The sequence below is a fragment of the Notamacropus eugenii genome, chromosome 2, assembly GCF_028372415.1.
Source record: "Notamacropus eugenii isolate mMacEug1 chromosome 2, mMacEug1.pri_v2, whole genome shotgun sequence".
Classification (NCBI taxonomy): domain Eukaryota; kingdom Metazoa; phylum Chordata; class Mammalia; order Diprotodontia; family Macropodidae; genus Notamacropus; species Notamacropus eugenii.
The window spans coordinates 499,982,796-500,009,563 of record NC_092873.1 but is presented as its reverse complement, the minus strand read 5'-3'; the positions used below and the strand labels follow the sequence as shown (position 1 = coordinate 500,009,563).

At 41.1% G+C, this 26,768-nt stretch overlaps 2 protein-coding genes across 7 annotated transcripts in view; one reads left to right on the top strand and one right to left on the bottom strand.

Moving 5' to 3' along the window:
- The window catches only part of LOC140529956 (guanylate-binding protein 7-like), a 433,747-nt gene that overhangs the window by 360,221 nt on the left and 46,758 nt on the right, over positions 1-26,768 (top strand). The window lies entirely within an intron of this gene.
- On the bottom strand, positions 1,427-24,997 carry LOC140522009 (uncharacterized). Its single transcript, XM_072637087.1, has 3 exons — positions 24,992-24,997; positions 23,526-23,819; positions 1,427-3,784 (listed from the first exon to the last, which is right to left on the bottom strand). The coding sequence occupies exons 1-3, from the start codon at positions 24,995-24,997 to the stop codon at positions 3,305-3,307; spliced, it is 780 nt and encodes a 259-aa protein (XP_072493188.1). The 3' UTR covers positions 1,427-3,304.

Sequence of the window (26,768 nt, the reverse complement as noted above, 5' to 3'; positions counted from 1 at the left end):
GAAGGGAGGGCAAACTGGTGGAAGGGGTAATCAGAATGTTCGACATTTTGGGGAAGGGGGAGGGTAGAGAGGGGGAGAAAATTTGGACCACAAAATTCTGTGCAAGTGAATGTTGAAATCATTTAATAGATAAAAAAATAAACAAAAAGAAATATAGGGGAAGGAATAATCAAGCAATCATCTATTTGATATCTGTCTCCTATGGGAGAAATATACGCTAATGCCGTATTCTTGATCTCATCCTGCTACTCATAAAGAACAAAAGGACTTGTTTACCTACTGGAGACCACTGGGTAAGTGTCTTGGTACCCTCTGGAGGTAATCAGTCCTTAAAGAGTGAAAAATACCTGAGCCCCGCAGTTAAACTTTCCCTGTGCCAAAGATGACTGAGAGAAGTTGCCTGAGCTCTCCCCAGTTTCACTCAGAAACAACATTAAATCAAGCCTCTAAAAGAATTCTGGAGCAATAGACTCCACAAAAAAACAGAGTGAAATAATTTTCCATCATAATATAACTTAGAAGGACATGTAATTAGGGGCCATGGAACGACAGATGAAAAATTAATTGGGAACTAAACAATCTGATCTTAAAGAATGAGTGGGTTAAGTAACAAATCTTAGCTACATTTGATAATTTCTTCAGAAAGAATGACAATAAGGAGACAACATCCCAAAATTTATGGGAAGCAGCTAAAGCAGTACTTAGGGGGAATTTTATATCTCTGAAGGCTTACATGAATGAAATAGAGAAGAACATATCCATAAATTGGGTGTGCAATTCAAAAAGCTTGCAAAAGATCACATTAGAAATCCCCCAAAAGCCACTAAATTGAAAATTCTGAAAAGCAAAGGAGAAATTAATAAAAAATTTTTTATTTTATTTAAATTTATTTATTTAACTTTTAACATTCATTTTCACAAAATTTTGGGTTACAAATTTTCTCCCCTTTTATCCCCTCCCCCCCCCAAACACCAAGCATTCTAATTGCCCCTATGACCAATCTGCTCTCTCTTCTATCATCCCTCTCTGCCCTTGTCTCCGTCTTCTCTTTTGTCCTGTAGGGCCAGATAGCTTTCTATACCCCTTTACCTGTATTTCTTATTTCCTAGTGGCAAGAACAGTGCTCCACAGCTGTTCCTAACACTTTGAGTTCCACCTTCTTTACCTCCCTCCCTCTCCACCCCTTCCCTTTGGAAAGCAAGCAATTCAATATAGGCCAAATCTGTGTAGTTTTGCAAATGACTTCCATAATAGTTGTGTTGTATAGGACTAACTATATTTCCCTCCGTCCTATCCTGTCCCCCATTACTTCTATTCTCTTTTAATCCTATGCCTCCCCATGAGTGTCGACCTCGAATTGCACTCTCCTCCCCATGCCCTCCCTTCTATCATCACCCCCCACCCTGCTTGTCCCCTTATCCCCCACTTTCCTGTATTGTGAGATAGGTTTTCCTACCAAAATGAGTGTGCATTTTATTCTTCCTTTAGTGGAATGTGATGAGAGTAGACTTCATGTTTTTCTCTCACCTCCCCTCTTTATCCCTCCACTAATGAGTCTCTTGCTTGCTTCTTTTATGAGAGATAATTTGCCCCATTCCATTTCTCCCTTTCTCCTCCCAATATATTTCTCTCTCACTGCTTGATTTCATTTTTTTTTAAGATATGACCCCATCCTCTTCAATTCACTCTGTGCACTCTGTCTCTATGTATGTGTGCGTATGTGCATGTGTGTTGGTGTAATCCCACCCAGTACCCAGATACTGAAATGTTTCAAGAGTTACAAATATTGTTTTTCTATGTAGGAATGTAAACAGTTCAGCTTTATTAAGTCCCTTATGACTTCTCTTTGCTGTTCACCTTTTCATGCTTCTCTTCATTCTTGTGTTTGAAAGTCAAATTTTCTTTTCAGCTCTGGTCTTTTCATTAAGAAAATTTGAAAATCCTCTATTTCATTGAAAGACCAATTTTTCCCCTGAAGTATTATACTCAGTTTTGCTGGGTAGGTGATTCTTGGTTTTAGTCCTAGTTCCTTTGACTTCTGGAATATCCTATTCCATGCCCTTCAATCCCTTAATGTAGAGGCTGCTAGATCTTGTGTTATCCTGATTGTATTTCCACAATACTTGAATTGTTTCTTTCTAGCTGCTTGAAATATTTTCTCCTTGACCTGGGAACTCTGGAATTTGGGCACAATGTTCCTAGGAGTTTCTCTTTTTGGATCTCTTTCAGGTGGTGTTCTGTGGATTCCTTGAATATTTATTTTGTCCTCTGGTTCTAGAATCTCAGGGCAGTTTTCCTTGATAATTTCATGAAAAATGATGTCTAGGCTCTTTTTTTGATCATGGCTTTCAGGTAGTCCGATAATTTTTAAATTGTCTCTCCTGAATCTATTTTCCAGGTCTGTTTTTTTTCCAATGAGATATTTCACGTTATCTTCCATTTTTCTATTCTTCTGGCTTTGTTCTGTGATATCTTGCTTTCTCAGAAAGTCATTAGCCTCCATCTGTGCCATTTTAATTTTGAAAGAACCATTTTCTTCAGTGAGCTTTTGAATTTCCTCTTCCATTTGGCTAATTCTGCTTTTGAAAGCATTCTTCTCCTTATTGGCTTTTTGAACCTCTTTTGCCAATTGAGTTAGGCTAGTTTTCAAGGTGTTAATTTCTTCAACATTTTTTTGGGTCTCCTTTAGCAGGGAGCTGATCTGCTTTTCATGCTTTTCTTTCATGTCTCTCATTTCTCTTCCCAGCTTTTCCTCCACCTCTCTAACTTGATTTTCAAAATTCTTTTTGAGCTCTTCCATGGCCTGAACCCATTAGGTGGTCTGGGACACAGAAGCCTTGATTTCTGTGTCTTTGCCTGATGGTAAGCATTGTTCTTCCTCATCAGAAAGGAAGGGAGGAAATGTCTGTTCTCCAAGAAAGTAACCTTCTATTGTCTTATTTCTTTTCCCTTTTCTGGGCATTTTCCCCAGCCAGTGACTGGACCTCACACCCACCTCGCCTCCTGATCCTCCCAGCCAGCGTTTGGGGACTGAGATTCAAATGTTGCTTCCAGCCTTAGGGCTTTTGGCAGGGGCAGGGCTGCTATTCAGTATGAGATTATGTTCAGGTGGTCAGGTGGGGGCAGGGCCACCTCTCAGGCTCAGTTCCCTCAGGGGGTTTATGCATAGACCTTCCACAATGGATTCAGGCTCCCACCCGCTTGGGGAGCCCCTGTCTGCAGCCACCTCTCAGCTTCTACCTCTCGGGGGGGCCCGAATCATGGGGGCACCCCACTCCCCTCTCGACCTGCCAAAGAGACTCTCTCACCGACCCCCATCACCTGTGGGCGGAGGGACTTGTGTGGCCGCTGGAGATTCTGTCCCTGAAGCCTGCTCGGGTCTGTTTCTCTTGGTGCCGTGGCTGCAGCAGGTCTGGGCTGGGCTCCGCGTCTGCAGCCTGGCGGACCTTTTGTGAGAGGTTTGCAAGTCCCTCTGTGGGTGGAGGGACCCGCGTGGCCACTGGAGATCCCGTCCCTGAAGCCCGCTCGGATCTTTTCCTCTCAGTGCCTCGGCCGCGGCAGGTCTGCACTCAGCTCCCAGTCCCGGCGCCCAGTCCGCAGCGGAAAGGACCCCCACGAGAGGTTTGCAGTTCTCTCCGGAACAGAAATCTCCCTTGCTCCAATGTTCCGTGGCCTCTGGGTGCAGAATTCGCCGTGAGTTACTTCCTTGTAGCCGTTCTATGTGTTGTGGGTTCGGAGCTATGTGTATGTTCATCTTTCTATTCTGCCATCTTGGCTCCACCCCCTGAAATTAATAAAATTGAAAGTAAGAAAGCTATTGATGTAATATAACTAAAAGCTGTTTTTTGAACAAACCAGTAAAATAGATCAGCCTTTTTCTAATTTGATTAGAAAAAGAAAGAGGAAAACCAAATTACCAGTGTCAGAAAAGAGTGATTTCCCCACCAGTTAGGACAAAATTAAAGCAATAATTATGAGATATTGTGCCTAATTGTATGCCAATAAATCTGACAGTTTAAGTGAAGTAGATGAATTTTCCAAAAATATAAATTTCCCAATTTAACAGAAGTGTTAAATACTTAAATATCCACATGCTAGAAATAGATAATTGAATGAACTCATCAATGAGATCCTTAAGAAAAAAATCTCCAGGGACATATGGATTTACAAGTTAATTCTACCAAAAGGGAAAGAACAATTAATTCAAATACTATACGTACTATTTTGCAAAACAGGGAAAGGAGTCTTACAATTTCTATTCAGGTAATAAATATGGTGCCATTACCTAAATCAGGAAGAGCCAAAACAGAGAAAGAAAATTATGGACCAAATTCCTTAATGAATATTGATGCAAAAATTTTAAATAAATATTAGCAAGGACATCACAGAAATTTATCATGAGCATAATGCACTGTGATCAGGTGAGATTTATAGAAGGAATGGAGGAATGGCCCAATATTAGGAAAACTATTACTGTAATTGACCACATCAACAACAAAGCCAACAGGAATCATGGGATTATTTCAATAGATGCAGAAAAAAGGTTTTGACAAAAGACAACACCCATTCCTACTAAAAATAGGAAGAAATGAAGCTTTCCTTAAAATGCTAAGTAGCATCTCTAAAGCCATCGGTACACCTTATCTGTAATGGGGACACATTAAAACCCATCCAAATACGATCAGGGGTGAAACAAAGATGCCCATTATTACCACCGTTATTAAGTATTGTACTAGAAATGTTAATTTTAGCAATACGAATAGAAAAAGAAATCAAAGAATTAGAATAAGCAAAGAAGAAACAAAACTATCCAACTTTGCATATCTATATATCTATATCTATATCTATATATATATATAGATATGTCAGAGATATATCAGAGATGATATATCAGAGAATCAAGCCAAAAATTACTTGAAATAATAAACAAATTTAGCAAATTTGCAGGACATAATATAAATTCACAGAAATCTTTGACATTTCCATATATTAGTAACGAAGTCCAGCAGTAAGAGCTAGAAAGAGAATTTCCATTAAAGATTTCTGTAGACATTATGAAATATTTGGAAGTTTACCTGGCAAAAGGAACTGGGCAACTGTATGGACAAAAGACTTTTCACACAAATAAAGTCAGATATTTGGAAAAATATTAGTTGCTCATGGGTAGCTGGAGCTAATATAATAAGAATGACAACTCTATATAAATTAATTTACTTATTCAGTGCCTTACTAGTCAAACTATCAAAAATCACTTTCTAGGTCTGGAAAAAATAATAACACAATTTCTCTGGAAGAACCAAAGGTCCAGAATGTCAAGGGAATTTAGGAAAAGAAATTCAAGGGAAGGTGGCCTAGCTGTACTAGATCTTAAGTCGTGTTCTAAAGCATCAATCATCAAAACTACTTGGTATGATCTACAAAATAGAGTAGTAGATCAGTGAATAGATTAGGCATGCAAGATAAAATATTCAAAGACTGTAGTAATCTACTGTTTGACAACTCTAAAGACCCTTGCTTCTGGGATAGCAACTCAGTATTTAACAAAATCTGCTGGGAGAAATGGAAAATAGTACTGCAGAAACTAGGTGCATATACTGAAATAAAGCCAAAATGGGTACATGATTTATCTATAAAGACTGATACTACAGGCAAATTAGGAGACTAAAGAATAATTTATCTATGGCACAGGGAAGAATTTATGACCAAACAAGAGATAGAGTACATTATGAAATGCAAAATGGATGATTTTGACTATGTTAGATTGAAAAGCTTTTGCACAAACAAAGCCAATGCAACCAAGATTAGAAGGGAAGAAGAAAGCTGGGAAAAAATTTTTACAGCCAGTGTTTCCAATGAAGACCTCATTTCTAAAATAGATGGAGGTCTGAGTCAAATTTATAAGAATAAAATTCATTTCTCTATTGATAAAGTCAAAGAATATGAAAATACACAGTTTTCATTTGAATAAATTAAACCTATCTATAGCCAAATGAAAAAACTCTCTAAATCACTATTGATTAGAGAAACGCAAATCCAAACAACTCTTAGGTACCACCTTGCACCTGTCAGTTTGGCTAACATGACAATATAGGAAAATTATAAATGCTGGTAGAAGATGAGGGGAAATCAGAAGACTAATGCATTGCTGGTGGTGTTATGAACTGATCTAACCATTTTGGAGAGCAATTTGGAAGTATGCCTAAAGGGCTATAAAATGTGCATACACTTTAACCCAGCAATACCACTTCTAGGGCTGTATCCCAAAGACATCAAAAAAATGGGAAAGGGACCCACATGTACATCAATATCTATAGCAGCCTTTTTTTTGGTGACCAAAAATTGGAAATTGGGGACATGCCCATCAACTGGGGAATGGCTGAACAAGTTGTGGTAAATGAATGTAATGGAATGTGATGTGCTATAAGAAGGGATGAACAGGCATATTTTAGAAAAACCTGGAAAGACTTATATGAACTGATGCTGAGTGAGGGGAGCTGAACCAGGATAACATTATACACAGTTATAGCTACATTGTGTGATGACTAACTTTGATATACTTGGCTCTTCTCAGCGATGGAAAATTCTCAGACAAATACAAAAGGCTCATTATGGAAAATGCTATCCACATCCAGAGAAAGAATTCCGGAGTCTGGATGCAGATTGAAGCATACTATTTACTCTCTCTTTTTGTTTTGTTTCTTCCTTCTTGTGGTTCATTCCATTGGTTATAATTCTTCTTTGTAATATAAGTAATGTGAAAATATGTTTAATGTGAATGTGTATATAGATCCTATATCAGACTGCATGCAGTCTTGGGAAGAGGAGAGAGAGGAGTTGAAATTTTGGAATTCAAAAGCTTGTGCAACTGCACGTTGAGAACTAAAAATAATTTTAAAAATTATGTAAATCCAGGAAAACTCACTTGCCCTGTTAAATAGTGTAGCATTTCCCAATGCATTTCTTGCAACCAATCCTTACTGAATGTCTAGTTACTGGTTTGCTCAGTAAATGATTTGGTTTTACTTTCAGTTTCAGTGTGTCCTTCCCTCCTGAACAAAATTTGTTTATCTTTTAATCTTTGGACTTGGGAAGATCTGAAGATCCTCAGGGCCCAGGAGCTGAGGGACATCGATATAAAATATAGCAAAAGCATTCACATCCTTTTTATTTACTTTTTGAAGGTTTTTGCTTTTTATGAATATGAGTACATTTTCCTTCTTGGGAATTCATTTCAAACAAAGGAAGGCATAGTTAAAGAAAGCTGTCCTTTCTCCCTATCCAGATGCCTCCTTCCACTGCTCCAGTTGACTTTCTTTGGACAGAACAGAGAAAATGACTTTTAGGAGTGCAAAGCATCAATAGAAACAGAATTTCCCTGTGACTGTCTACAAGAGAAACTACTGAGTTGTCAACTCTAATGACCCTTTTCCCAAAACTCACTCCTTTTGATCACTCTGCCATTTGTCACTGCTGAGTGCCCTGTTCTCTGAGTTACTTTGTCCTTGGAGTTTTAGTTATTCTGCTCTTTCTTGATTCTTCTCCTCTCTGTCAGATACTTTTTGTGGGTCACCTTTCATTTCATTCCTCCTACTTATGTGTGTACCCCCGTTCTTTGTCCTAGGCCTTCCCTTCCCTTCTATTCTCTTGCCCTGTCCTGTCCTGTCCTGTCCAGTCCTCTCCAGTCCTGTCCTCTCTTCTCCTGTCTGTCCTGTCTGGTCTCTCTTCTCCTCTCCTCATCTGACTAATCCTCTTTTTTATCTCCTTGCCAGGTCCTCACATGGTGACTCCATCTAGTCCCATGGGTCTGATTATTGTCTCTGTGCAGATGATTCACAGAACTATAAATGTGGTTTTAATCTCTCTCCTGACTTTCAGTTTCACATATCCAACTCCTATTGTATAGTTCATATGTGCTGGTCTATAAGCATCTCAAACTCATTATGTCCTAAACTAAACATATCGTCTCCCAATGTCCCAAAGAAACCCAAAGCCTACCTCCTCTCTGCTTTATGAAGTTCTCTATTTCTGTTGAGGCTTCCTCTATCCTAGTCACCTAGGTCCAAAAATTGGCATTTTCTTTGACTTATCACTTTCCCTCACAACCATGTTTAATTAGTTGCAATATGTTATTTTTACCTCCATAATATTTCAGTCATGTCTCCCCTACTCACCACTCACCCCTTGCCTTGACTTTCTGCAAGAGCACCCTAACTGGTCTCTTTGCCTCAAGGTTTTCCATCACACAGCTTCCAAAGTGATTTTTCATAAAGTGCAAATCTGGCCACATCACAGGCCTACTCAAAATACTCCACAGCCTCTGTTTTGCCTCTAGGATCAAATGTAAGTCTCTCTCTAGGCTTTCTCTGCCTTAGATACACTCTTACTTGTGACTTGGTTCCTTGAGGGCAGGGCTCTTGTTTTTATCTCTGTATCTAGCACTGTGCCTGGTAGTAGTAGTGCCATAGTAGGTGTTTAATAAATGTAGGTTGAATGAATGAATGAATGAATGAATGACCTCCTTGCCTTGTCCATTCTCTGGAACCTCACTCTATCTAGAATCTTCCCGCATGGAAATTTTCCAGCTACCTTCCTTGACACACCAGTCAGATGCGATGTCCGACACTTCCCTCTAAAATGCCTGTCCCTCTTCTGCTTTACATGGAATACAGGGTAACACACACTGAATGGAGAACCTGAGGGGAGATGGAGAACAGAGAGTTGGATAAGACCTTGACACAATCTGGATAACAATTCTTTATTTTCCCTTTGTTTTAAGATTGTAATTTTCTTAGTGAACAAAAATCTGTTTTCTCCTCCTATCACTTTAGACAAGTAGGAGGCACAGTTGATAAAGGAGAAAACACTCCAGGCCTGAGAATGTCAGGAAGGCTTGAGTTCAAATATGGCCTGACACACTTAGTAGCTTTGATACCCTGTCCAAATCACATCGATATAAAATATAGCAAAAACATTCACATCCTTTTTATTTACCTTTCGAAAGTTTTTGCATTCTATGAATATGAGTACATTTTCCTTATTGGGAATTCATTTCAAACAAACACTGGTGACCAGTGACTGCTTGCCTCAGTTTTTTCGTCTGTAAAATGGGGTTACAGTAGTATCTAATTTCCAGGATTGTAGGGAGGATTAAATGAGAAAATATTTGTAAAGTGCCTAGCACAGTGCCTGGCACATAGCAGGCTCTTAATAAATGCTTATTTCCTTTCTTTTTTTCTTCCCTCCCATGGGGAAAAAAAGAAAAACAAAACTCTTGTAACAAACATATAGAGCCAATGAAGACAAATCCCACACTGGCCCTGCCAAAATGGGCTACAGTTCTGGAGGGCACCTCTTGTGTGGTCATCTCTTCCTTGTTTCCTTCTTCCCTGGATTCAAGATAATCTCACCCATGCCCTTCTATCTTGTCTGCTCAGAAAAGGAAGGCTCTGGAGAACCTTCAGAAGGCAAGGAAGTAATCTAGCAGAACAGGTTCTCTTTGGGTGTGTGGTGGGGGTGGGGTTTCTTTTCTCTTCATGTGATCCCTTAAGAGGAGAGAGATAATGCTATCAGGAGAAAATTTCAGGCCCAGCTCCTGGAACAACAACATGTTGTGTTCATCTTTCGTTTTGGAAGAGGACCATGACATCAGAGAAATGATGACATGACTTGTATGTGATGTTGTTTTGGGGGAGGAAGGGCTGTTCAGGGTCACCAATCTCAGTTTCCCCTCCTAAGCCTTCTGGAGCTAGGGCCAGATATTCATCAGGATGAATGGAAAGGGCCCAGGATTCAATGAGAGACCTTGGCCTTTTAGGCCAAGACTTTTTCAGGTACTCACTTAGAGTGTGGTGATGCTGATTCAGTGAATAGTCCTCTATAGGAAATAGTCAGGGGATGGACCCTTTGTATAGGAAAGAATAAATAAATAAATAAAGCTTGGAAGACCATCAGCGTTGTTCTATCAAAGAGAAAGTTACTATTAACATTCCCTCTAAGACAGGAAGGTCCGAAAAGCAGTCATTAAGTGGAGACTGGGTAAGACCCAATATTGTTCCATCAAATGTCTTCAGAGTGTGCTGGGTTTAAGGAAATACAAGAAAGAAAGAAGGAGAGAAAGAAAGACAGAAAGACAAAAAAGAAAAAAGATTGAGAAGGGAGACATCTAGTCAATGAACCTCAAGTTAACTGGGCAGGTTCTGACCATCAAAATTTACATTCTTATGGAGAGGACAAGGACAGGGAGAGGGAGAAGGTGAGAAAGAGCATGAGCTGAGTTATAGCTGAGTCACGATTCAGACAACAAAGCCCACTCGCAGGATGTGTTCATCTTTCTTTTTCTAAGAGGACCACAGCATCAGAGAAATGATGGCATGAACTGCACTTGATTTTATTTTGAGTGAGGGTTGACTTCTCAAGATCACCAGGCCTGCCTTTCCCTCCTAAGCCATCTGGATCCAGTGACCAGATATTCATCAGGATGAGTTGAGACAACCCAGGATGCAGTGGGACACTTTGACCTTGTAGTGTAAGACCTTTTCAGGTACTCCCTTAGAGTGAGGTGTTGCCTTGTCAGAGAATAGGCCTTTTTAAGAAGTAGATATGTTATAGAAACTTTAAATCAAAAAGAAAAAAAAATAAATGAATGAATCAAGGTGGGAGGACAAGAGACTCAGGAACCTCAGGGTTATTGCTTGAAAGGGAAATAGTTGAAGACGGCAGAGTAGAAAGACGCACATACACATAGCTCCAAACCCACAACCCACTGAACGGCTACAGGGGAGTAACTCACGGCGAATTCTGCACCCAGAGACCACGGAATATTGGAGCAAGGGAGATTTCTGTTCCAGAGAGACCTGCAAACCTCTCACGGGGGGTCCTTCGCGCTGCGGACTTGGCGCCGGGACTGGGAGCAGACGGCAGCCCTGCAGCGGCCGCGACACCGTGAGGAAAAGATCCGAGCAGGCTACAGGGTCGGGATCTCCTGCGGCCACGCGGGTCCCTCCACCCACAGAGGGACCTGCAAACCTCTCACAAAAGATCCATCGCGCTGCAGACGCGGAGCCCAGCCTAGACCTGCGGCGGCCACGGCTCCAAGAGGTACAGATCCGAGCAGGCCTCAGGGCCGGGATCTTCAGCAGCGGCACAAGTCCCTCCACCCACAGGTGACGAGGGTCGGTGAGAGAGTCTCTTTGGCAGGTCAAGAGGGGAGTGGGGTGCCCCCATGGCTCTGGCCCCCCCAGGAGATAGAAGCTGAGAGGCAGCTGCAGACAGGGGCTCCCCAAGCGGGTGGGAGCCTGGATCCATTGTGGAAGGTCTGTGCATAAACCCCCTGAGGGAACTGAGCCTGAGAGGCGGCCCTGTCCCAACCTGACCACCTGAACTTAATTCTCACACTGAATAGCAGCCCTGACCCCGCCAAAAGCCCTAAGGTGGGAAGCAGCATTTGAATCTCAGTCCTGAAACGCTGGCTGGGAGGATCAGGAGGCGAGGTGGGTGTGAGGAGAATATTCGGAGGTCAAGCCACTGGCTGGGGAGAATGCCCAGAAAAGGGAAAAGAAGTAAAACTATTGAAGGGTACTTTCTCAGAGAAAAGACACTTCCTCCCTTCCTTTCTGATGAGGAAGAACAATGCTTACCATCAGGCAAAGACACAGAAATCAAGGCTTCTGTGTCCCAGCCCACCCAATGGGCTCAGGCCATGGAAGAGCTCAAAAAGAATTTTGAAAATGAAGTTAGAGAGGTGGAGGAAAAACTGGGAAGAGAAATGAGAGGGATGAAAGAGAAGCATGAAAAGCAGATCAGCTCCCTGCTAAAGGAGAACCAAAAAAAATGTTGAAGAAATTAACACCTTGAAAACTAGCCTAACTCAATTGGCAAAAGAGGTTCAAAAGGCCAATGAGGAGAAGAATGCTTTCAAAAGCAGAATTAGCCAAATGGAAAAGGAGATTCAAAAGCTCACTGAAGAAAATAGATCTTTCAAAACTGGAATGGCACAGATGGACGCTAAGGACTTTATGAGAAAGACAGATATCACAGAACATAGCGAGAAGATTCGAAAAATGGAAGATAATGTGAAATATCTTATTGGAAAAACAACTGACCTGGAAAATAGAATCAGGAGAGACAATGTAAAAATTCTGGGACTACCTGAAAGCCATGATCAAAAGAAGAGCCTAGACATCATCTTCCATGAAATTATCAAGGAAAACTGCCCTGAGATTCTAGAACCAGAGGGCAAAATAAATATTCAAGGAATCCGCAGAACACCGCATGAAAGAGATCCAAAAAGAGAAACTCCTAGGAACATTGTGGCCAAATTCCAGAATTCCCAGGTGAAGGAGAAAATATTGCAAGCAGCTAGAAAGAAACAATTCAAGTATTGTGGAAATACAATCAGGATAACACAAGACATAGCAGCCTCTACATTAAGGGATTGAAGGGCATAGAATAGGATATTCCAGAAGTCAAAGGAACTAGGACTAAAACCAAGAATCACCTACCCAGCAAAACTGAGTATAATACTTCAGGAGAAAAAATGGTCTTTCAATGAAATAGAGGATTTTCAAGCATTCTTGATGAGAAGACCAGAGCTGAAAAGAAAATTTGACTTTCAAACACAAGAATGAAGACAACCATGAAAAGGTGAACAGCAAAGAGAAGTCATAAGGGACTTACTAAAGTTGAACTGTTTACATTCCTACATGGAAAGACAATATTTGTAACTCTTGAAACATTTCAGTATCTGGGTACTGGGTGGGAGTACACACACACACATGCACAGACGCACACATACATAGAGACAGAGTGCACAGAGTGAATTGAAGAGGATGGGATCATATCTTTAAAAAAAAATGAAATCAAGCAGTGAGAGAGAAATATTGGGAGGAGAAAGGGAGAAGTTGAATGGGGCAAATTATCTCTCATAAAAGAGGCAAGCAAAAAACTGTTTAGTGGACAGAAAAAGAGGGGAGGCAAGAGAAAAACATGAGGTCTACTCTCATCACATTCCACTAAAGGAAAGAATAAAATGCACACTCATTTTGATAGGAAAACCTATCTCATAATACAGGAGAGTGGGGGACAGGGGCACAAGCAGGGTCGGGGGGGAGGGTGGAGGGGAGGGCATGGGGAGGAGAATGCAATCCGAGGTTGACACTCATGGGGAGGGAAAGGATCATAAGAGAATAGAAGTAATGGGGGACAGGATAGGATGGAGGGAAATATAGTTAGTCCTATACAACACAACTAGTACGGAAATCATTTGCAAAACTACACAGATTTGGCCTATATTAAATTTCTTGTCTTCCAAGGCGAAGGATTGAGAGGGAGGAAGCTAAAGAAGTTGGAACTCAAAGTGTTAGGATCAAATGTAATGTTCTTACCACTGGGAAATAAGAAATACAGGTTAAGGGGTTAAGAAAGCTATCTGGCCCTACAGGACAAAAGAGAAGACGGAGACAAGGGCAGGGAGGGAGGATAGAGGAGAGAGCAGATTGGTCACAGGGGCAATTAGAATGCTTGGGTTTGGGGGGGGAGGGGAGAAAAGGGGAGAAAATTTGTAACCCAAAATTTTGTGAAAATAAATGTTAAAAGTTAAATAAAAAAAAAAAAAGAAAGGGAAATAGTTACTACTGACATTCACTCTAAGCCAGGAAGGTCCAAAAACAGCCATTGAGTGGAGGTGGGGCAGGGACTCATTATTGTTTCCATCGAGTGGAGATTGAACAGGGACACATTATTATTCAATCTGTGGGCTTCAGAGTGCACTGGGTTTAAAGAAAGATAAGAAAGAAAAGAGAGAAGAGACAGAGAAAGAAAGAGAAAAATGAAGAAGACTGAGAAGAAAGATATCTAGCCAATAAACCTACTGTGGCCCGTGAATGTAGTCCACGGTCCTTTGCTTTTACATGTGTGTTTTTCACTCAGTTGTAAGAGATTGTAGCTTATGATGTGAATTTCAAAAGGGCAGAAGACTGAGCCACTAGGGTATCCAGGTATATATACTCCAGGTATATCAGCTCTTCAAAGATCAAGGTGGTAGAGGGATGATTCTGGCCCTGAAATGTTGGGGCTGGGTGGAAAATGTTTGTATTTTAATTTTTTGCCTTATCTTTGATGTGAATGTCCCTTCGTCAAAGGCAGTTTTTAAAATGGGCTAGATGGAACTGGAGTGCTAGCCAGTGGTGGCTAGCAGTGGAGGGACCACATCAGAATGGCTGAGGGACCCCTGGAGTCCTGAGGGACAGATGCATTTGTTCTTGTTCTGGGAGGGTGAGGCAATGCTTCCTGGAAAATCCTTTAAAAAGAAGGAATAAAAGCAGTTTCACAAAACTGACTTTTGGAAGGACCAAATCTGACAGCATGTGAATCATTCCCCACATATCCAAGCTCTCTTCTCCCTGCCTCCCCCAAACTTCCCCGGGGCTAAGCTTGGTTCTCATCCACCTTCTCCTTCCTTCTGACCCAAGATTTTTAAACAAGGAGGAGAGACTGTACAGAAGATAAGAAAACTGCTTTGAAAGAGAAAATACAGAAAAGTTCTTACTGGCTCTTGTCCACTTCAAAGTGAATGCTTCTCTGTTTGTTTGTCTGCCTGACTGTGTGCAAGGGACCAGAAAGCTTCTTTAGCCTAGAATGCTCCTTAGCATTGGCTGCTTCTCAAAGCCTGCACAAACCTGGAGCCAGAATCTCCACGGCACTGGATGGAGGGAAGGGGAAATGAATGTGGGGTTGTATTTTCTGGTGAAACCCTTTGTAGGTTCCTGTGGTCAGTTAATGCAGCCTCACTGTTGGCACCCAAGTGGGCCATGGTGGAGGGGGGCTAGGGAGCTCAGGGTAGGTATTAGTTCATGGATTTTGCTTTTGTTTTGTTTGTTTCAACCTTTCTCTGAACTTATCTTTTTTTGGTCCTAGAACATAAAGAAAATGGAAGTTGCTTTACATTTGATCCATAGTTTCTGTTCTGGAGCAGTTTCAGAGGTTGTAGAGATCAGAGACAATGTCCACTCTTCTTTCTGGTTTGTCATATGACCTTATAGTTTCCTTTAAGACATGGTTGATTAAGAATTTTTCCCGATGCACAGTTGTGAAAAATATAACTTTCTGTTTTCTATGAATTCTTTTATGGTGTCACTTTAAAATGTATTTAAATCACCGATCCATTTGGAAATAGTTGTAATATATAGAACAGGTGCTGACTTGTCTCCATCACCAAATCATCCAGTTCTCACAATAGATTTTTTGGAGCAACATTCTTTTCCCATTGTTTTCCTCCCATTTCATATAGCTTTATCATTCAGACACCTCAGAGGTCCTCTTGACCACCTCTGTCAGTTAGAAGTTAAAGAAACAGTGTTAGGTGATTCTTCTAAAGTCTCAGAGAGAACTGATGGCAGAGCCTAGACTTGGATTCAGGTCCTCTGTGTCCAAATCCAGTGTTCTTTCCATTGCTGCCCCTTATGTAGTGGACATATTAATCCTAAAGGCGCTTGGGTAGCACAGTGAGTGAGAGTGCTGGCCTTGGAGTGTGGAATTGATTTCATTTCAGTGTTACCTGGCTTTGTGACCCTGGGCAAGTAACTTTTTCTCATCCTGGGTTTCCTGATCTGCAAAATAGGTTTAATAATTGCACCTACCTATCAGGCTTCTTGTGAAGAACAAATGAGAGAATACATGTTCTACATTTTGTAAACCTTAAAGTGCTATGTACGTGCTAGCTGTTGTCGCAGCAATAATTATTATGCTACTGATACATATATATATATATATGTAGTTGTAAATCTTTTACTGTATTCCAGTTACTTATTTGTATAATTTTTGAAACAGCCATGTTACCTAATGATTGTCTAGAGTCCTCAGCTTGGAAACAGGAAGACCTGAGTTCAAATCCTGCTTCAGACACTCAGGCACCCTTCTGGGCTCCTATTGACTCTCTATCATCAAAATTCTGAAAATTATCTAAATTATTTTTTGAAACTGAATTGTGAGGAAGTGACATTTTGTAATTTTCTTTCTCTGTTTTAAATTTTATTTAAAGGTAACTGAGAATATTGAGTCTTTTAGACAACATCTCATCTTCTAGAATGCATCAAGAATATTGATTGAGCACCTACTGTGTGCAGAGGTTTGTGACATGTAGTATTGTCCCTGTGTACAGTCAGGTTGCAACTTATTGTGTGACCCAGGGCTGGTCATATAGGCTCCCTCAGCCTCAATTTCTTCATCCGTACAATGGGGATAATAAGAACACTTTGTTCACAGGGATGTTGTGAGGACCAAAGGAGATAATCTACACAAAATGCTTTGCAACCATATATCAATGTTAGATATGATGAAGATGTGGCATATGTTTCAGATTTGGAGGGGTACTTTTAATACTTCCTATGATCAGATTTTGTCCTGGAGAAAAATTATCTTTCCTTCCACTATTTTTTTTCTGTCATTTAATTCTTGGTAGGTATTAGGTCACTGGAACTTATTTTATTACTATTATTTGTAGCATTTTAAATATTATTGTTCTTTTCAATCTACATTTTCTGTAAACCTACATTTTTTCATTGGGTGACCAAGTTTTACCCTGATCTTTGCCTGTAGAAAAATAGAGGTGAACCTAAATGAGCCTTGTACAATTATTTGTTAGATCTGAAGGTGAGCCTCAAGCATACCCAGGCATTTTAGGTATGAACAGTAACAAAAGCTGCTAGTATGGGAATGTATAGTTGCTATGTGGAGGCACCCCTGAAAAGTGTTTAAACACATCATGAGACATTTTAGAGAGGGGTGAGGCACTGGGAGAGTTTTCTAGAAAGACAACAATGCATCTGGGACTCTATGAGAGCTTCCTGACAGCAGGCAACTTTGTTAGATTCCCAGAGAGAAATCCAGGAAGGAGAGAGAAGGCTGCTGTGACTCTGCCATAATTTCTCTCTGGAGGTGTGGGGGGTTGTGCAGGCTTCTAGAAGGTTAGCCCAGGAGGAGCCTAGTAATGATTATCTTTTTGTTACCTAGGTTGATAAAGTGTGTAAGGTGAAAATATTCATTGCTGAAGCTGATGCCGTTGTGTTCTTATAGCTGACATGAAAGTCAGTACCACCAAAAACTTGCATCCTGGGCCACTATCCTGTATAGATCTCATTTGCACAATTATTTCCATGTTTTTACCCCTTTAGACTTTGAGCTCCTTGAGAATAGGGCCTGAATTTTCCTTTCTTTGTCTTCTCAGCACCTAGCAGAGTTTCTAGCATGTAGTAGGGACTTAACAAATGCTTGTTGACCAACTGGAAGGCAACTGTGAACCAGGGCCAACTTTTAAACCTTCATCAATCTTAGACACTCCTTATAGCAGCTCTACACCTTTGTCATATTATGCCCCAAAATCAGATTACTGGAGGTCAGAAGTCCACTTTCCTTTGTTCTTTCCAGCCAGCTTGTTCATCAGGTAGGATTTTCCAGTATGGTATAGACCAACAACAACTACAACCACCACTGACTTGGTAATGGAAGTCAGAATCCACAGGGCTTGTTAGTTTATGGTCAGCTCTCCATTCCTATTTTCTACCAGACACATGGGGGCTTCTATAGGCACTGGTGATGCCATGGTCACCTGCAAATGCAGAGGAAACTCTTAGACAGAAATTGAGAAGTAGAATTCAAGTAGAATTCACATAATCCTCAACTGAGAGTGCCTAGGTGAATCAGATATTAGTAACAACAGAAGAGAGGATTCTCTGTGCTTCAGGAATTCTGTTTTTAGGAAGACAGAACGGTCACTGGCAGATGATGTTGATAATAGTAATGGCAATGATAATAATTACCTTTGTGTAGTGTCTTGAGTTAAAAAATACTTTACAGATATTGCCTCATGGTTCTTACAGATGAGGAAACTGGGGCAGTTTCCAGGGTTTAAACACATGTTTTCTGACTTCTGTCTCTGCACTCTATCTACTGTACTACTGAGCTGCCTTGACCAGATGTCCTTTCATTTCATTATTGATCCCTAGGGCTGTCACATGTGAAAAATATTCCCAAGCTTTAAGACTCCCCCCTGGTATAATAATCATGTCCCTTAGCCTTCTGTTGGTCTAGGTTCACAGTGTCTATGGCCATGAGTTTATTTGAGGGAGGGGTAATATGGAACAGTGTGTGGGGCACATATTTTGAGATAGTTTTTTTATTAGTGTCTGGTGCTAGTTCTTCTTAGTGAGGGGTGAGCAACTTTGAGAATGTTAGGGAGGATCTTGACACACAGAAGAGTCTCAAGCAAAATTAAATGAAATAGATTTCAGAGGAGGGAAGACCTTCTATGTTCATTCCCTTAAATGAACAGGCAGCTTCCAGTAAGGCTACAAGAAGACTCCAGCTTGTGCAGATCAATGGAAGTTTCTTATGCTGTTCTGATTTTTTGGATCTCCTGCCACACTGTCCACTGCCAGATGCAATGGGCACAACAGCCTACTTCACTGGGTTGTGGTGTGGCTTCAATGAAATTCTTTCCCTATTAATTAGTTTATTTTTAGTTTTCAACATTCACTTCCACAAAATTTTGAGTTCCAAATTTTCTCCCCATCTCCCCCCTTCCCCACCCCAAGATGGCATGCACTCTAATTACCCCTTACCCCAATCTGCCCCCCCTTCTATCACACATCCCTTTCCCCTCAATTTTCATGTAGGGTAAGATTGATTTCTATACACCATTGCCTGTGTGTCTTATTTGCTGGTTGCATGTAGAAACAATTTTTAACATTCATTTTTAAACTTCAGTTCCAACTCCTCTTCTTTCCTGCCTTCCCACTACCCCCATTGAGAAAGGAAGCAATTCCATACAGGTTATACAGGTGTATTCACGCAAAACACTTCCATACCAGTCAAGAAAGATGAACTATATTTTCCTCCATCCTATCCCACTCCCTCTTTTATTCTGTTCTTTCCTTTGACTTTCTCCCTCCTGAAAATGTTTGCTTCTGATTATGCCCTCCTCCCCTTTGTCCTCCCTTCTATCATTTCCTCCCTCTTGTTCCCTTCATCCCTACTTTCTTGTACCGTAAGACAGATTTTCTTGCCTAATTGAGTGTATGTATGTTATTACTTCCTTAAACCAAACCCAATGAGAGTTAAGTTCACTCATTCCCTCTCACCTCTGCCATCTCCCCCTCCATTGTAAAAAGCTTTTACTTGCCTCTTTTATGAGATAATTTGCCCTATTTTATCTTTCCCTTTCTCCTCCTAATATATTCCTCTCTCAACCCTTAATTTTATTTTTAGTTTTCATGTCTTCATGTTCAATTCACCCAGTGCACTCTCTCTCTCTTTGTGTATATGAATAAACACACATATATATGCACATATATACACACACATACATACACACACTCCTACACACACATGCACATGTACATACGCATATATGTTCCTTACAACTACCTCAATACTGACTAAAGTCTCATGAGTTACAAATATTATCTTTCTGTGTAAGAATATAAACAGTTCAACTTCAGTGAGTCCCTTATGATTGCTCTTTCCTGTCTACATTCCATGCTTCTTTTGATTCTTGTATTTGAAAGTCAAAATTTCTATTCAGCTCTAGTCTTTTCCTAAAGAATGTTTGAAAGTCCTCTAATTCGTTGAATGTCCTTTCCCTCCCCCCACCCCCTTAAAATTGCACTCAGTTTTGCTGAAGAGGTGATTCTTATTTTAATCCTAGCTTCTTTGACCTGTAGAATATCATATTCCAGGCCCTCAGATCCCTTAATTTAGAAGTTGCTAGGTCTTGTGTTATCCTGATTGTGTTTCCACAATACATGAATTGTTTCATGTTGGCTGCTTCTAATATCATCTGCTTGACCTGACAATCTTAGAATTTGGCTACAATATTCCTAAGATCTCTTTCAGTAGGTTATCAGTGGATACTTTCCATTTCTATTCTACCCTATAGTAGTAGAATATCAGGACAGTTTTTCTTGATAATTTCTTGAAAGGTAACATTTATTTTCTTTTTTTTTGATCATGGCTTGCAGGTAGTCCAATAAGTTTTACATTATCTCTCCTGGATCTGTTTTCCAGGTCAGTTTTTTTTCCAAGTAGATATTTCACATCATCTTCTATTTTTTTTCATTCTTTTAGTTTTGTTTTATAATCTCCTGATTTCTCATAAAGTCACTAGCTTCCTTTTGGTCCATTCCGATTTTTAAGATGTTATTTTCTTGAGTGAGCTTTTAGACCTCCTCTTCCGTTTGCCCAATTCTGCTTTTTACTCTTTGTCTAATGGGTCACTATCTTGTTGTGGTGGTAGTTAGCACTGTCTGACAATAGATGATCCACTGGAGAAGGAAATAGTGAACCACTCTAGTATATTTTCCAAGAAAACCCTACGGACAACCAGTCTGTAGAGTCAAGAAGAATTGGACAGGAACAATTGACTGAACCACCCCAACAACTCTTGTTCAACTAGCAATTTTCCCTTGTACAATCCAATCTTTGGTAGGAGCTAAGTCCTGGAAATCCTCCCAGAATTCTCCTAGCAGCCTGCTGAGCAACAGTGAACCCACGGAGCCCAAGGGGATCCAAAGCAAGGGTCAACCCTGCTGCCCATGCCTCAGGTTCCACCTGGGAAGAAGCAGGGCCATCCTCAGAGAGGTACCTCCGCCATTGAGGGTAAAGTGGATGTGTTGTGCACCCTCTGTGTCTTTCTTCAGGCTGATAACTAAAGGGTACCCAGAGTAGTCAGGCAACTCACACTGACCTGTTCCTGAGCAGTATAATTCCTAGTTGATGTAGATGCAGGGACCTTTTCAAACTTTATAGATTCTTCTCCCAGTAAAAACAAACACCCCTACCACTAAGATTGTTTAGGTGACAGAAGACCGGGCTCTACATGCTTGAAATCCAGTTCCATTGTAGTTTCCACTCTACTAGGATGAAAATTATCTCTTCAATATCTATAGGAAACCCCAAGAAAGCATGTGGTCCCATCACCTGCCTGTACACACATATCGGAGAATCCTCTGTGCTAACAGTGACTTCTTCCCACTGCGTGTGCCAGGCTCCCCCTTCCCGCCAACACACGGAGAGGCTTTCCACCAACACATGGCCCCTTCCCGCTGACTAACAGTGAGGTTTCCCGCTGACTAACAGCGAGACTTCCCAGCGACTAACAGTGAGGCTGTTTGGTCCTTCTCCCTGGCTACGGGGAGGCCAGGCGCCGTCACCTGGAAGCTTACCTTTCCTGTAAGCTAACTGATTTCCCGGTCTTCGGAGGTCTCCGGCCCCTCCCGACACACAGGTGGGGAATCCCCTCCTCCTGAGGGGGAGGGGAATGACCAAACAGTTAACGAGGAGGCTGCTTTACTTCACTTTAAGCCTACCTCAGTCCCTAAAACTTCTTGCCTACCTCAGTCCCTAAAACTTCGTGAATCTGCCAGTGGAAATGAGGGAGACTTCTGGAACAAGATCCAGTGGCTCCTAGTCCCCTCCCTTCCACTGCAGAGTTCAAAGACATAACAAATGCCAACCTATCTGAACTATTCAAGGAGGAGCGACAGCATACACTTAACATAATCACCTTTAGGCTGTAACCATTAAAGAAACCTTTTCTCTTTTTGGTGAGGCATGAGGTAAGTAAAACGCAAGGCAGTTTGCCTCTGTAAATTGAGGGGAACAGTTTCCCCAGTTTCTGGTCTGTCTCCCCACCTTCACAACTTGGCCAGGGTTAGAAAGTAGAAAGAGAGAGAGAATTTTTACCAACAACTTTTGTAGTGGGCTTAGCTTGCAGCCCCTATTAAACTGCACATACATTGTTTCTTGGTACATGTTTCTGACCTGACCTGACCTGACTTTAGCAGTCATAAAAACTAAACAAGATGAGTTCCTCTCTTTCTCTCTCCCATTCTCTTCCCGGATGCTGCAGCCATCAGAGAGAGAGAGACAGAGGGGGAGGAAAAGAGATAACTGCATTCCAACCAGTTCAAGGGCACCGGGGGTATTAACACACAAATACACGCACACAAAATACAGAAAGACAGAACACAGATACAGACACTAAAATATCCAAAACTGAGGAAGGATTTGTCAAAAAGTCTATGTACAACTTAGGTAGTTGGCTTTCTGTCTTCCACTGCGGCCACTCAGTACCGTTGTCTGAGGTGTTGAGTCTCCTTGTTGGGATTGCCTCTCCATGCTGTCATAGCTTTAGGTCGGAATGTTTGTCCCTCCTGCAGGTCCTGGGCTAGAGTGTTATTGTGGCAGGGCTCCTTGGCATTCTGAAGCCCAATGACCCTTTCTTCTACACTTTGGGCATGGTGTTTTAGGCCTCACTCCTAGCCTGCTCCTACGGTCTTTTTTAAAATGACCTGTTTTTCCACAGCTATAACATTTCTATCCTTGTCTCGTGCTGCCAGCTTCAGTTCTATATTGTCTCTTTACCTGTTCCTTCACGTGAGCGGCAAACGTTACCGAACCTACATCTTCACACCTTTGCATCATCTCTTCCACTGCAGGTCTGGGCAATCCTGTCATAGCCATTCTACAATCTGCATTGCACCCATTTCTCAATATGTCTTTGATAACCACTACTGTACCTTCCACCTCGCCCATCACTTTGTTGACTGCGTTTTGCATCCTAGCACAGAAATCTGTAAAAGGCTTATCAGTTCTTTGCTTTATGTCAGTCAAGGATTGTTTTCTGTCCCCTTTTACAGGGATTTTGTCATAAGCAGTTTTTATGCAGGCAGCCAATTTTTGATATGCTTCTATAGGGTACGCACTCTGTGAGGCATGTGTAATAAAGTCGCCCCCTCCAACTAACATGTTGAAATATCTTTGGGTATTTTGAGTATTATCGGGGATCATGCTGTATAGTCGTTTTTCTGCATTCTTCGGTGAGCAAGCTCAGAAATATAACATAGTCACTGGGCTCTACTAGTGCCTGAAATACAATTCTCCAATAGTTTGGTGTGAGAATGTGGTGAGCCAAGTCTTTAAATCTAAGTTTTACATAGGGTGACTTCAATCCATACTCAGTTATAACCTTTTTCAATTCTTTGATCTCTTAAGCGGGTACAGGGCCATGACTTCGCTGAGCAGAGGCCCCAGTTTCCCCGGGTGTTTCCAATACTGCATAGTGTAAAAGACCCAATTCATCCATAGTCTTAAAATCACCTTGTTTTCCCAGTGCTCTCGCTATGTGTTGCATACATGATTCAGGGCCACAAGAGGGTGCTGTAGGACTTACTTTCACACTTGAGTGCGATTCCTCACACTCGTCACTAGAGGTTCCCCTTGATCCGCTAATTCCTCATATCCCACGGGAGGATCTGTACCTTCCTCTTTCACTGACATAGTCCTTTCATCTCTAACTGCTTTAATCTTTTTCTCAGCTTTGAAAGCTCAGTCTCCAAGTTATTGTGTTTCTCTGCTAGTTTTTGCTGTATATAGTCTCCCTCTTTCCACTCTGGTAGTTTTTCTGTAGCTTTGGATATAATCTTTCTGGACTAAGCTCTCTACCTATTTTATCTATAAGCAGGATTACTCACAGTCTGTAACTTTCTCCTCCTCGTCCCGGTCAGCCAAGTGCACGTCTCTCCCAAGCTCCACAGAACCAACGGGCACTGACTGGGGCATGCAGGTGGCATCACTCTCCTGCGACTCTGAGCCCACGCCTTGCAGGGGGACCTTGGTTTCTCTTCCAGTCCCTGTTCGGGGCGCCAATTGCTTGGGGTCAGGGCCCGAGCCCCCTGGATCCCCCTGACCCACAGGCCTCTAATCTGTGGGCCCTGAAGGAAGGAGACCAGAGACAAGATGATCCAGGCAACAACAACTTTATTCAGCTGAGGGTTAGGGTTTATAAAGGCTGTATCCACCAATTACATATATGCTGAGCTCATCCCATTACTTCACCATCTCGTGACTATTCCACATCCTTACACCCGAAGTAAGGAAGGAAGCTTATCTTGTTCCTGCAGCTAGTTCCTGGGTTCCCAGGCTCACTTGTAACTTTACTGTACAGAACATCAGGTTCCAGGGTCACACAGAGCTTCTGCCAGGGTGTGCATCAGCACCGTTCCCACAGGAACAGGCTTTGCCTCTGACTTGCACTCCCTGGGACCCTCTGGGCCCCTTACAATAATTTTGCAGAAATCTGTCAGTGAGTCAGTCTTGATCACTTTGGTATTCTATTTATAGCCTGTCTTCCTTCAAGTCACAAGTAAAATCTTGCCTTCTACAGGAAATCTTTCCCAATCCCTCTTAGTCCTAATGCCTGCCCCTGTGTTAATTATGACCTGTTCATCCTGTTCAAAGGAGAGTCAAACACACACACACACACACACACACACACACACACACCTGCACACAGGCATGCAAAAGGCTTGATATAGAAATATAAGAAATTCAATACAAAAGTAAGTAGGAAGGGGGCGGGATTAAGAGGAAGGATAACACTCCAAAGGAAACAGGCACAGGCAAAACATTTTTCCTCTTTCTGCTAATCTGGAAAATAAAGGGGTGATCTCTAAGGTCTTTCAGACAATAAACATTTATTAAGCATATGCTATGTGCCAGACATTATGCTAAGCAACGGGGAAACAAAAAAAGGCAAAGAACAAATATAGTCCCTGCCCCCAAAGACCTCACAGTCTAACAGGAAGACAACATGCAGACAACTATTTACAAACACATTATATATAAGAGCAATTGGGAAAGATTCTTGCAACCCCTAAATTCTATAATTCTATGTGTGAAGACTCTAGTTAATAGAATAAGGGTCTTCTATTAATACACACAATTATTTTTACAGGTATTCAATTTAAGTTTCATCTAATCTAACATCAAGATTTTTTTAAAATGAAGTAATGTAAATTTCTCGGATTTACAAATCAATGAATTATGCTCAGTCTCATCCATCTCTCTGACCCCAAGTACCCTTTCTAAACAACAGCAGCAGTAATGATAATAATAGCTGGCATTGATATAGACCTTTGAGGTTTCCAAAGTACCTTACATCCATTATCTCACTGCAAGAACCTGTGTGATCGGTTCCTTTATTATTCCCATTTTATAGATGAGGACACTGAGATTAACAGAAGTTAAGTGACTTCACCAAGCTAGTAAGTCTCTGGGTCACAATCCGGAATCAGATCTTCTTGATTCCATATCCAGCCTCATATCCACTATGCCCATCTAACTGCCTCCAAAAAATGGCAGCTATTGTTAGTAAAAACCAAATCTATGCTAAAGAAAGGTAGGGTTTATACTGTGCTGGCCCAAAGAGAAAAAACAGAAAGAAGACGACGGTGGTCTGGGAGGCAGCTTTCCCTAAATACTTTTATTGCACTTAATTTTTAAAATTTGAAATCCAAATATTTTTTATTTATGAGCCAATTTACCAAAATTACTGAATAACAGAATTTGAAGAGGTGGAAGGAACCTCAGCCACCCTCCTGGCCTACCTCCCCACATGAGGAGGCTCTGTTCTAAAATATCCTTTACTGGCAGTCATCTAGCCTCAGCTTAGAGCCCCAGGAAAAGATCCCAGGAAGCTCCTCCCATGTGGATCCAACACTGATGGGCAGAAGACATTTCCTGAGTCCACCCTTAATTCCCCTTTCATGCAGCTCACTTACCCCCACTACTCTTGGCTTTTTTCTCTCAAAACAAACAGAACCAGCCCAATCCTCCTTCTGCATAACATCTCTTCAGTGACTTGAGGTCAGCTGCCATGTACCTCCTCAAGTCTGCTCTTCTCCAAGCTAAACATCCCTGGATCTTTAACCCAGCCACTTAAATTAAGTATTCATATATGACTATTCAAAATTATTTATGTAAAGGGATATTTTCACACAAAGCTAAATGCAGCATTAGTTTGAAAAATAAAAACTAATTTACTATTTGCCCCATTACCTCCACTTTAGTTTCTCTAGCTGTCTTTAAGACTCAGCTTAAGTCCCACCTTCTGCAAAGGACCTTTCCCAAACACCCCAGGTCTTTGTTGCTTCCTCTCTCAACACAGTACATCATCTTCTCTGTAGGTCTATATTATACATACATATATGTATATATATAGACACACACACACACACACACACACACACACACACACCAGAGAAGGTGCTGTGCTCTATTAGCAAAGCAGAATTCAAATAGCCCAAAGCAAACCAAAGATGCACAAATTTAGAGAATCAACTTCAAATGTTCATATAGACTACTTGGGCCCAACCTGTGGTAGAGCATCCTGAGTTTGTACTGGTCTGATCAGCTGCAGTTAGACACACTTAAACTTGACTCTAGCATAGATGTGATTTTGGTCATCTTTGAGAATGAAGGACAACAACTTATATGTATGTGTGTGTCTCTCAGTGTGTATAAAATCTCCGTGTGTGTGTGTGTATATATATTTATATATACATATATACACATGTATATATATGTATGTATATACATATATAAATATATAGATACATACACATACACACACCTTTATATCTACATGTGTGTAAACATGTCTATAATACACACATATATAAATACTATGTAATAAATATATATGTATACTTTGGAGCTAGTTAATTGTTTATACATCATCTCCCCCATTCTAATACATAGGCTCTTGGAGGTCCTATCCACTGTGGCAGAAAACCCCCAAAAACCAAGCACTGATTTTTGCCTTTCTTTGTATGCCCAACTCAGCTCACTGCCAGCATTTTATTGCTCCTTTTATTTAAGCTCTGGTCTAGAAATCAAAATATAATTATCAGCCACCATCTTCCTCACCAGCTCTT

What these genes read in the sequence shown, in the direction of transcription:
- LOC140522009 (XM_072637087.1), bottom strand. An exon ending in GGAGGAGAAAGTTACAGACT is followed by an intron (nt 3,785 to 23,525) that starts GTGAGTAATCCT and finishes TATTAATTTCAG; the next exon opens with GGGGTGGAGCCAAGATGGCA.